The following is a 13,173-nucleotide window of genomic DNA, read 5'->3' on the forward strand; positions in this document are numbered from 1 at the left end:
ACACTTGTTTAATAATTTTCAGGAGAGGATGTTCCACTTCTGGTTCAACACGTTCTTCATTAATGAGTGGGAGGCCTGTGACCAGCAGAATGGGGCCAGTCAGAGGCTGAGCGGGGGGTCAGTGAGGGAAGATGGGGGGGACCACACAGGGGAGGAGTACAACCAGGGCTACCTCACGCTTACCTTGCCCAAGAGCGAACTCGACAGAGCTAACAAGGACAAGTCACATAGAAATTTTAGCCCTAATTTTAAGGTGAGTAATAAATCTAACAGTTTACCAGTAGGGGCAGTTTGATAACTTTTACTGCCTTCCTAGCACAAAGATATTTGTAATTTAATGTTAATGTAATGCTGTGATGGCTATCATATTGCTGAGAGAACTTCGAAAATCTGTGCTCAGGTGAGGACAGGATGCTTGTTGATTCGCATAAAAGTTGCTTATTGTGTGTCGTTGCACCCCGAGATTGGGGTGCATAGGAGGTACTGGATTTCCTAGTATTTCATTACTAACAGACTTTGCGGATTGGATATTATTGCAGCAACTTAAAAAAACAAAGCATATCCAAAAACAGAATCAGGAATTTATCTAAACTTGCTCAAATGTTCAAGATATTCAGATATCAAATATTCAACTCAAAGACAGCTTGAAATGTCAGTAAATATTCCCAGACAAGTGATGGTTTTTGGACAGATGACATGTACTTCACAGAACAATTTGAACAACATCACACTTGTACTAACTTGTAGGCTTTACACTCCTAGGTGAAAGTATTCTTCTCCCCAATGAAGGAGGTGGAACCAAATCCTAACCTGGAACGTAGTAAAAGTGCTGACAATATGATCTGCAAGACATGCAAGAGAGGGGACGAGTACTCACAGCCTCGGTCACAGACCTCGGACAAACTGTGGGTACCTCAAACACAGGCCATGGATTGCAGCAGCAGTAGCACTTTGTCAAGTTCAGTGACCAAGCTGAGTCTGAGCGAACACTCAATACCCAACCGAGTTTTCCTCATGCCTCCAGATAATGCTTTAAACAATCACAGAATGGGAGGCTGTGAAGGGGGCAGCGATACTGCCTCTGTATCAGGGAGCGCAGAGGGTGTGTCCCTTGGGGGCTTCAGTGACGACGATCTCTCGGATACGGAATCAGACAATGAGTGGGATGGTTGTGAAGTGACCCAAGTATGACCCCTGACCCTGTGGGTCGAGCCAGTCAAAGGCTGGGTGTATTTTGCCTTACAGCTGTATTGTTGACGTGTTACAATCTACATCCAGTTGTTGATACATTTGACTTTACAAGCTTGTGTTTGCTTTACAGTTTCTTGTAAGGAAGCTGGGCATAGTTTATTCAAGTTTTATTTTTGTGGGTTGAATGGTCACAATTGTTTCTAAAATTTTCTATTACTAGATGACGTTTATAGAGCATAATCCTTTACTTTCTTTCCACGAGTATTTTAGACCAGATCAGTGTGATTCAAGTATTGAAAAAGTAGTTTGTTTCACTTTTAGAAGGAAGACATCTTGCCATGTGAATATACTTTGGTTTATTTCAAAATATTGAGTTAATATTTGCAGATATTGTTACATGTTTCAGTAAAGCTATCAAACTTCATGTTGATCAAATGTAAAGTTTATCAGTGTACTATTTGTTAACTTGTATGAAACTGATCTGGTCTGGGATACTAACCTCTGTTAGTTTTAGTGATTTAGTTCATTTTTCCTCTATTGTATTTAATACCACTTCCTAGATAAATAGAGGACAGAATAGGTGGCTTAAATGGCAGATTGCGTCAAGGAATAGGAATCCCATTGTGTTACATTAAATCACATCACTGTCTTGTTTCAGGAACGCCAAACGAAATATTTCAGAAGCATGAGTGATTGTGATTTTTAGCCAAAGCAGAAATATTAGATGGCCTGTTTTGTCCATCAGTGTGTGCATCACTGTTCGATCACAGTGACACCAATCAACCAGGACTTTTCACAAACTGATCTCTCAGTTGAGATGATCGTAAATCTTCTTAACGTGGAATTTTCAAAGCTCTCTTAGCGCTAGGATAGTCATAAGTGCCATACATCAACATTAACTTACAACTATCTTTGCGCTGTTCTTTAACTTACACTGTTGATGATGAGAGTGAGGAATGAGGGCACTCATTGTTCCACAAAGTGACTTTTGTAACTCTCTTCCTCTAGCCTTGACTTCCAAATTTCATTGCATTTTGACCACTTTCTGGAACAGGGACTCTTTCATGAAGCTGCCTTTACTAAGGTTAACCTTAACTCCCATTCTTTAACATTGCACTAAGGTTACCGTAGTGACTTATGATCACCTTAGTGTTTTGTGAAAGGAGGTCCAAGTCGAGGTGAATGCACACATATTGGACATGCCAGTCATCAACCAATCAGAAGTCATTGTGACCACCCAATCCAGTTTAGTCAGCTAAGACTAGCATGGGGTACTCGGGACCTGTGCTTTCCCAGAATCCCACGGGGGACCAAAACAAAGTGCCAATAATTGTTGTACAGCTTTCTCTACATCTAGTTCCTTGATTCATGAATCAGGAAACTTGTTAGCTGGCTATGTATTGCAGTGGGACCCTGCCCAGACAGGGAGACTGTTTCTGAACAGCTCCATACAAAAAACTGGGTATCAGACAGGAACAAATGGTAGTAATTTTCATTTTTGTAAGGTCAAAGAGTTTAGGTTATGTTTGCAGTTATCAGTAAATCTGTCAATTGTGCCAAACAATTAATGTACTTAGTTCCTCGTAGCTTAATCAGATGTTGCAATACAGCAAGCTATGTGACAAGTGAGCCGGACAAGATGACTGTTCCTGTACCGCCAGAGGGAAGATTTCCTTCATTAATTTAACTTGGGTTGATTTTTATGTAGAGGCATCATTCACTACACAACTCTGATCCAAACAGGAAACTTCTTTACTATCCATTATCATTTACAGATGTTAAACTTTTCTGTTTATATCTGTTTGACATGAGGTAAATTTAGATACAGTTGAACTAGAATCTAGTTGAACTAGATAACAGTGTTATCTTATCTGGGCTTCCAGTCGTAGAGTCATGTAGCATTATGTTGTTGAAGAAACAAAGAAAAATGTTTTTGTTTGTTTCAAAAAAGGAATATGCAGTCAAGCATTTCACTTTGTAAAACTGATGACTGGGGTCAACATAAGCAAAGAAAAATATTCGGAAACTTAGCATCACTGTTTAGGTGGACTGACGGCAGTTTGGAGCAGTATCCCAGCAGTGTCTGAACAGTCGAATCATTATTGTCTTTTGACATAATTAAATGAACTTTTACCTCAATGCTAGCCCCTCACTGCCATGAAGGAAACAGGATTATAGTCAAAGGACAATGAAATATTTTTCTTGAACATTATTCACATTAACAGACACTTTTTGTTATCTTTTAGAATAGTTGATGAAATGGAATAAGAATTGTATGTATACAGTTAATTCGTGTAGGGTTTGACTTACCAATAACAACTTGCAGTTTAACAATCCCATCAAAAGTTTAGATTCACTATTTTCGATGTTGCCACTTACTACTTGTTTGTACTGTAAAGCAGAAAATTTGAAATGTATCGAAGACAAAACACATGTCCTGCTGGATTGTAAATTATAATGATGCTAGAAACAGGTTTATCACTCCATTTTTGTATGGCAATGTCAGCAAACAAAATTTAATACACATACTTAACACTAAAGAAAAAAATATTATCACAAATGTCTGTACATTTCTGAAATATGTACATGAAACTAGAACTGCAACCCTGAAAACGTAAATCCTATCAATTTTATGTGCGCTTATCTCAACGAATCTACTTTTTTTGTGTTGTGGGCCTTTGGCCTTTATACTGAATAAAATATCTATCTATCTATCTATCTATCTATCTATCTATCTATCTATCTATCTATCTATCTATCTATCTGAATCATCTTCTTTAGCGCACAGGCTCCGCACTCTAAGATGGTTAATCAGAATCTATGATCAATTTACTCAAGTCAGTGACAAGCAGAGATTAACTCAAAAGTTTGTGAAATGAAATTCAGTGAAATGGTGTTGTTTGACTGCAGTAAACATCAAACAAGGCAGAGCTATTTTATATTGTTAAAAAAAATAAATATACTGCTTCTGTGGAGATTACAGGATCTAGGACACCTTGATGTTTTTGAATCTGAGGATCCTGTAAGTTGTTAGCTTTCTAACGTGAATGTTATGACAGAAGTCCTTGACCTTCATCAACTGGGGAGGGTTTCACTGCATTGTCCCAGAATCAGCTGACTTGACATGTGAAGGCAGCTGGCTATTATAGCAGTTCTCTTGTCAATTTCATCCTTACATTGCTTGTATATAACTCCTGGCAATGCTTTAAACACACAAGCATGTAGGGTAGGTGCACCCACTCGTTGTACATTTCAGATGTAGTATCTACTCAGTACTTAACCTCATTACATCAGACACATCAAGTCCAAAGAAATGTTGTTTCACTCCAGGGCCTTGTTTCACAAATTGATTCCAGCGCTCAGGCAGTTCTAACACTTATATCAGTCGTTCGCTATGATCACTTTGTGAAAAGAGGCCCTGATCTAGACGAAGTGAATTCTTGTTATTTTTCTACACAGAGCAAAAAGGTTTGGGGTCTTTTTTATGATTAGCATTTTATGTTGGATGAAGTTAACATGTGATAGAAACTTAAATTGACAAAATTAATTAATTTTTCATAGAACAATAGCCGTTGATGGAAACTTTCAAATTTAAAAGAAACAGTTTCCATAGCAACGAAATACATGAGATCATGTTCAACTTATCACCAAAACATATCTTTATTTTCAGAATATACTATTTTCATTAAGTGATTTCCCCACGGATCTTTTTCTCATTTGACATGAATACAATATTATATGATATTCAGCATTCAAACCTAGGGCTAACTTGTTACTTTTTGAAGATTGTATAGATTGGTTGATTTCATTGGAAAATATTTTATAATGTTAATTATCGATTGTTATGTATTGTTATGTGTCTTGAGAGTGTGTGACGACGAGGTCCTTATTGCCTGGTGTCTGTCAGACATCAACACTGTTCGTCGTAGTTATGTTTGTTATTATTGCCGTCTGAGGGGATTGTCTTAGTGCTGGGAGAAACAGGCCTTGCTCTTCTTTACTGTTTCAATACATCACAGGCTTGCATGCTCTTTGTTCCTCCTTCACACATCCTGGGTTCAGACTGTGATGTAACCATGATGACACGTTCTACTAATGACTACGTCAGCTCTAGAAGTTTGGAATGGGGGCTCTGATGTAACTCTTAGTTCACTAGTCTTCAGACGTTTTAGTTCTACCTGTTTGAATCAGGCAAAAAATTCTCCTACAATATTTTTCATTCAGGACCCCTATTACACAAACTGAAATATTGAGTACTGGTTTTGGGTACTAGGCAAGTACTTCTTATCAATGAGGGCTAACGTCATTTATAGGAATTTATAGGACTGCCACTGGGAGTGTTGTGTATTGGGTTTGTGGACCTGCTTGCTGCATCAATGGTACATAATCTGTGTTCTCACTGGACTGAGTGTGGTGGAGTAGACTAGTGATTTTAGTGTTTACTTGTCATGCTGAACACCCAGGTTCGAATCCCCACATGGGTACAATATGTGAAGCCCATATTTGGTGTCCCCAGCATGATATTGCTGGAATATTACTAAAAGCAGAGTAAAACCGAACTCATTGATTTGGCCAGATACACTAGAACACTTGAAAGTAGTGAAGTGAAGTGATGTTACATAGTCATGGCTGGTGGAGGAACATAGAGTGTACAAGGCTGTTTATTGATAATGTCCCTTTTTACTTTGTTGATTGTTGTGAATAATGTTTGATATACCTGGGAATGAAATATGTGACCATGTTGGTCTCACCATGGTCACTAAGGCATAAAAGGGAATGTGCTTATGTAATTGTATGTCGTTGGTTAAAAATGGCTCAAGAGAAGACTAAGGGTGTGAATAAGAGACAATATGCCACACTCGATCAACAGAACAACAAAATGCAAAAATGTTGAGGGACAGTTATGTACTGGCTTAGTATTTCAGGGGGAACTTGGCAGTCCCAAAAAATTTATTTCACAGTTATAATGAATTGTTGTGAGAGCTATTTACTTCTGGAAAATAATGAAGGAATTTACCTGCATTGATAATAGCAAATTCATGGGTTTCTTACTGATAACAAATATCTTTTAGAATGTTAGAATTTGCTGATAAGTGTTTTATTTCCAAGGCAGAATCCCACAGAAACTGATCAAGATTAGGGACGGAAGTTTGCCCTTGTTTTTGTCAAATTTGTGTGCAACAAAGACCCTACAAATAACGGACTGGTCTCTGATCCCTTTCAAGTGTACACTTGTTTCATTGAAAAAACACAATCCAGACCGATTCTGATACTGATCTGATAATAAAAGATCAACATTTTGGTCAGCTGGCTCCTGTAATTCTCCCTCAAGAGTTATGTCCCTTGACCATGCTGGGAACTGGTGATTGTTGACTCCTGTCAGCAAAGAGGTAAACATGTTACTTTGTCAAAATACTCTCTCCATGTGGAAAATTAATGACAGTCCACATTAAAGAGGTCCTAGTGTTAAGTATTAAAACCTTGAAGAATATAAACATACATTTTAATAAGTCTTACATCTGAAGGAGTCTGTGACATCATCACGCTGTGATATGAAGCTACGGTTGAGGAAAATCTCTGATGGTACATATACGACAGTGTCATTAAAGTAATGTTCGTACATGTTTGATAACCCAGGTAGCAGAATATTTTCTTGAGAGGCAGCACTCCATACTCATCCCCCCAGGTCTCCAGTATCTCGACCATCCTCCCACCATCTTTGTGTTCAGTGGCCAAGACCACACCCTACATTTCAGCATGGATAATGAAGGTGGTTTGCAACTAACCTGTTTTACGTTGACTTGGTAATGGAAGTGTACCATGAACTTCCTGATCGCTGTAAGCAGATATCTGGCAATAAATTGTACTGCTTATACTTTGATTTACCTTAAAGCACTTAAAGTTTGTTTTGATTTAAGGTCTTTGAATGGAGATATCAATATTTTGATAACTGAAATCAAAAATCATTTCACAGCAAAGCAGTTTCATAATGCATGATTTTAGTTACATTTGTAGTGAAGTGAGTTGTTTCGTTACATACACAACAAGACATAGTTGGTTAATGCCAGAGGTTGTTCAAAGACAGGAACTAAAACTAATGACTAATGAACGTTATTATTGATGAGAATTTAAAAAAGATCTCATAATAAACATCAGTTTCAAACTCAGAATCTCACAATTTGTACACTTTCACAGCAAAATCCTTCAATGTGTGAAGATCGTCAATCGTCACTTCAATTGTCTCAGCTTTAGGAGCTTAGGTGTATATATTGTGAAGCTGGTCAACCGAAAATGGTTATTAGTGCAGTACAAGTACCTTATTCGTCAACCTGAGCTCTTGTTATGTAAGTGTGGACTGAGATTGGGTGGTATGTAAAAGGGGAACCAGTGATGGATCAGAATGAGCCCATGTTATGTCAATGGGAACCAATACTTCGTCACTTTCAGAGGTGTTTGTAGAAGTATTTTGTGTATCAGACTGTCTCTGGCAGTCATTTTGGTGCAAAGTGTTAAAGAAATTTCAAATGGCTGTTAGCTTGTGAATGGAAACTGAAAAATTATTGCACAGAAGATGTTGAAACAGTTAATACGAGGCCATGCTGACTTGTTAGCACAGCACGAGAGTGTGAATAATTTTTGGCATTCAGGTAGTGAGTTGCATTGTGATAATGTTATGCTTCAAGGTAGATTCAGCTGCCACATTTAGAGTGGTTAGTGCCACTCGCTTCATAAACCCTTCTTCGTGTACTTTTCTTCCAGAGTACTAGTGATCCATATTAGTCCTCTCAAAAGTTAACCCTTTTTAAAACAAATTACATTTGAAAGCAGTGTCATGGATTATTTATTATTTATTAAACGAGACAGATATTATCATTTGTACAAGACAACTTTGTAATGATCCCTAAACCAATCAAAATCATAAATTACTTCTGTTCAAGTTGGTTTATATATACTAATAAGAAACAAATAAGAGAAGACAGGAAATTTCAAGTGTCCCTCGAATATTTTCCACTTTTCATCACCAGCTTTGAATAGCGCTGTCAGAGGAAAGTTAAGAATATATGAAGGAACGCTGCGATGAAGTGGTGTTCCCTTATTTTTTTCCTTCTGTATATGGTCTCCTACTTGGTCAAACCCCCATGGCGCTAAAGATGTCAGTTACTGTGTACAGAATTGTTTGCTTGGGGTTTTGTGGGGTTTTTTAAAACTAGATTGTCCACACAAGTATATCTTTGTTTGAAAAAGTTATATTTTAAGTTGAAAGATAAAACTGTGTTTTTATAAGGCCACTGGCAATACCTCTTCCAAGATGTCAAAAAATGCTGATTCAGGAAAATGTGCAGACTTACAGTGAATGAGTTATTTTTGTAAGTGTTCCAGCATGTGTGATGTAGTGTGACATGTTTATAACAACTTGTTTTCCCTGCTTAGGTGTTAAAAACTTATATATTTCTGGTCAATGTGTGCATAGCAGATGTAGGCAGAGGTACATCCTTAAGTGGTGTCCTAATTAACAGACTGATTTTGAATTGTTTTATTATTCTTCACAAAATGAAATTAGAAACAAATGCACAATTCAGAAATTCAGAATCAAATGTGACTTGTGCAGCATGCATTTGTTTTAGTTATATATAATAATTAATTCACTCCCTGCAGTCGTCCCAGTGTTTGTTGCCCTGAACCAATCCCCCAGCTTATGTTGTTAAGACAATTAAGATATGACTATAATTAGTGATATGTTCACTAGGACATTGGCTTGTGTGTGGCCTAAGACACGTCGATTTCACTGTCTCCAAATGCTACTCATATCGTTATTGTTTGTATAGTTTGTTGTGTACATAGATTGTAAATACCATGTCTTCAGTGGAACAAGCCAATCACATTATGTCCACCAGGCAGTGGAACCACAGTTCGTCCTCCAAGCGTTGGTAGTACTTAATACACAACTAGTTAGAATAGAGTACAGTCACATGTAACCTATCGTCAGTCAGGGTCAGATCATATATGGTGTATGGTAACTTAGTTTCAACACAATAACAACATTAGACTAGTATAGGGATACACTGAACTTACAACTCATTAGAAGTTAGGGACTGCATATTAACTATATTAATATTAAAGAATGGTGGTCCTTTACTTGTTTTGAGCAGTATGATCGAGAACGTAAGTAACTGGCCACATACTTGCAATGATGGCATTGTGACTATTGTTGATGGAAGAGAAATGACAAACATTGTATTTGTCTCACGTTGAGAAAGTAGTATTGTTATGCATCTGTTTTGTTTCTTCTCCCAGTTAAGCTAGACCAAATATATTTCTTTTTTGACATGTTTGTCCTCAGAAAATCAAAGGCAGGAGGGGAAAAAATTAACTATTAATTATTGAATCAAAAGCCCTACATGAGTTTCCTTATTAAATCTTTGGGTTTGTTTATATAAACTAAAAATAAGTTGAATGAGTTTACATTTCACACTGATTTTGAGAGCATTTAAATCATACCATTAACATTAGGATTTTATTTTCTGAGTTTGGAAAATTTATTTAAATTTTTTTTATTCTCGAGAAACACACAACCAGCAGAACCGTAAACCAAGGAATGAAATTGGTCAGCAGACATGTTCATGATCTGTATATATAAAACAGCCTACCTAAAGATTTAAAGCGCTGTATGTGGAGCAGAGCTACTTCTGCATTGATGACGAACAAACACTTTCCTTACCAATAAATTTTCTACAGGCAGGAAGAATAGGTGGAAGGGAGCCATTACTTGGTGGACATGGTGTTGTGGCAATGTGGACACTCCATCGTACAAACTTATTACACAATCTGACTGTTTGTAATATAGTTCTGTATCTAGGAATGTACATTTATATTGTTTTTATGAATGTTTCCTGACAGGAGCGGCAAACTGTTGAGCAAGTATCATTATCGATGCATAGTTTTGAGAAATGTTTTTAAGTTGTTCTGATATGTTTTATGGTATAGCTAATTGCTTTGTGTGAAGGAAACTACAAACCCAGAGCTTTATACCTCACGAATGCATCTCTACTACAACAGTGACAAGTTACATATACCCAGGACACAAGAACTGATTCTACATGACTGGATAGCTGGATAGTCAGTTGGACATCTCTTATTCAAAGATGTTCTCAATAGATTCTTCCTCCCAACCCCCCTTCCTGAATGATATGGTGGTCAATATATATTTCTTTTTTCATTGTAAGTTTTTGTTAGGTAGTCTAGTGTTAATGTGGAAGAAAATTGGTACCTTCTTTTCGTTAACCGAAATCTGTTACGTCATTTAGTAGAGTTTTGATGTCCGTACCTTTTAGGGTTTAGTAATATGCTGATAATTTGACATCATTGTTTATTTTTCAGAAAATGATAACATCAGCAAACAAATCTGGACTGTTATGAACCGTATTGTGTAACTGTCTTCGAAACTTTGCAACTTTACTGTCTATACTTCAGTTTTGTGTACACTGTGATTGTACAGATGCATTCATGATGGGAACAAATTTGTTCGCGAAGTCTTCTGAACTGTTTTCGCAGTAGAAGTCACAAAATTCGGAGTTGGTGAATGTGACCATTATTGCGCTTCAATGTTCGAAATATTTCAAATTACTGGAGTTAATCAGTCATGGCATGGCAGGTTTACCCTAGTAATATGAAAAAATCACTTGTTCTTTGACTTCTTTTTTAGTAGTATATGATTCAGTAGATAAAAACATCATCACTTTCATGGACCCGGACCATCATTTTCCAAGAATCTTGTTACTGTTCCATTTAATTTTTTTTTTTTTTTTTTGTACTTAAAGTATTGAAGGTGTAATGTATGACCAAGTCAGAAGTCTTGTACAATATTCCACAAATGTTTGTGCAGTTGTCGACACAAACAGGATCTCTAGTCCATCAGTGTAGTATTATTACCATAGTTATGATAATATGCCCAATACAGACAAATGCCGGGTGATCAGGTAGCTCTAGCAGCGGGAACAAGACTCCTACACATCTATCTCCTGAGCTGTTGTACAGAGAGAGTAAATCTGTCGAAACATTATTAACATGGATCTGCTCAAGACATATACTGTTGTACAGTGAATGTCTGTTGAACCAAACCCTACAATCCAGGTGAAAATGTCCAGTTTGGAAAACCTGTAAAAAGTAAGTCACTGGGGTGGTTTCATTGCCCTCTGATGTTCACAAACAGTGAAGGTAGATAACACATTTCAGGATTTCATGTTATACCTTCAAGAATATTGATCACTAAAGCTAAGGTTTGTTTAGAATATTTCTTCATTGCATATTACCTTTGATGTGCACATGGAGGATGTGTTAAAAAAAGGTTTGCCAATTTATTGAAATCTTGAGTTTCTGTTTTTGTCAGCAATCTGAGACTGCCTTAAACTAAGTCTCAACACTGTTGCATGAGACTTTGAACTTTGAAGTCTCGATCATGAGTCCTGAAATTGGAAATGCATCAATGAAATATCCACAAACAGGGTACTTCCATTGTCCACTTAGTGAACTACCAAATATGGGCATAGACCAAATTCTGCTTTAGTAGTCAGGTACTCTCTGGAATTCAATAGTGTTTTGTTTTACCCTTGTTTTTATCCATTCAGATGAACTCAATTCTTATGCTTTATGAAAGGCACACAAAGCACTCAATATAGCCATTGGGTTTAGGATCTTAACAATGAACTTCAAGCCTCTTCCAATGTGTGGCCATTTGTCCATGTTGACAACTGTTGAAATATTCCTAGTAATGAAGATATAGGAAAATGATGATATTGAGACTGTGTATGAAGATTGTGTCCTTTCACCGAATGTAAGACTTAATGTGTCAAAGCAGTCATAGTTCATCTGTGTCTGGATTCTGCAATGACATTCTGTGGCCTATTGGTTTTGGAGGAACGTCACAGACCACCAACTTGTTGATTAAACAACTATCATGGTTCAATGTAATAAATGATATTTTCATAAGAACAAGTCCTGTTGTGCTTTCCCTGATGTAAAGATTTATGTTTGAGATACTTGTGGTCCAAGGTTTGTAATTTGGTTTTCTTGGACTAATATCCAAGTTCCCTACCAGTGGTAATGGATTCGTGATAATGATCCAATCGTCTGTCACTGAATCAGTGGCACATGTCACGTCACCAGACGTCATGAGGCTATGGCTTATGTCAAAAGGCATCACAAGGCTATGGCACATGTCACCAGACGCCATGAGGCCATGGCTTATGTCAAAAGGCATCACAAGGCCATGGCACATGCAAGCACACATTTCAAGGCTATTCTCACATCTAAGCAGACACTTTCCTGTTTGTGAGATGTGGTCATAGCATTTTTGTGAAAGAACTAGTGCCCACATACTGAAACCAGTATGAATTAATTGGTATAAAATAACAATATTTATTGGCCTAATGCATTCATGGGTGATAAGAGGAAGGTACTTTCATAAGTCCTTGAAAAATGTAGTATGTAATCTTTACAGAAGAAAAATGGCTTGAGCCTAAAACTACTTCTGACCTGTGTATGACATTGAATAATGGTTAATATCATTCACATAAACATGATATTGACATTCACATGTCGCTAGTTTCTGGTCATGTGATAACTAATGGCATGTACCTCTAAAAATAGTACAGAGCAGTACAATTTGCCTCTTGGCTGTCTTTTTGAATTGTAGATGTTCGAATAGATGAAGTACTACAGAAAGGGGTCAAAATCTGAACAAAATTAGTACTTCTCTTGCAAGAATTGTTTGCTACATCTAGAAAACAAGATTATGAGTTCGCCATAACTTGTCACTTGTCCCATGTTTGAGGAGTTGGACCTCCATTAGCATAAGGATGACAAGATTAATCCATGTGCCCTTCATTTGTCAGACACAAACCTGAACAAATACATCCCCACTTCTTTGTATATTCATTAAACACTTTAGAATAACACATATCATAACGGAAATCAAATCAGAAA

General features: G+C 37.1%; 2 protein-coding genes across 2 annotated transcripts in view; one reads left to right on the forward strand and one right to left on the reverse strand.

Moving 5' to 3' along the window:
- Positions 1–3,804, forward strand: part of LOC137285079 (phosphatidylinositol 3,4,5-trisphosphate 3-phosphatase and dual-specificity protein phosphatase PTEN-like) — a 37,891-nt gene extending 34,087 nt beyond the window's left edge. Inside the window, exons 8-9 of the mRNA XM_067817286.1 lie at positions 23–253; positions 763–3,804. Coding sequence (XP_067673387.1) covers positions 23–253; positions 763–1,191 — 660 coding nt within the window. The 3' untranslated portion in view covers positions 1,192–3,804. The remainder of the gene's footprint in view (positions 1–22; positions 254–762) is intronic.
- LOC137285088 (zinc finger protein ubi-d4-like) overlaps positions 1–13,173 on the reverse strand; it is a 283,874-nt gene that overhangs the window by 249,251 nt on the left and 21,450 nt on the right. The window lies entirely within an intron of this gene.

The sequence above is a fragment of the Haliotis asinina genome, chromosome 5, assembly GCF_037392515.1.
Source record: "Haliotis asinina isolate JCU_RB_2024 chromosome 5, JCU_Hal_asi_v2, whole genome shotgun sequence".
Classification (NCBI taxonomy): Eukaryota; Metazoa; Mollusca; class Gastropoda; order Lepetellida; family Haliotidae; genus Haliotis; species Haliotis asinina.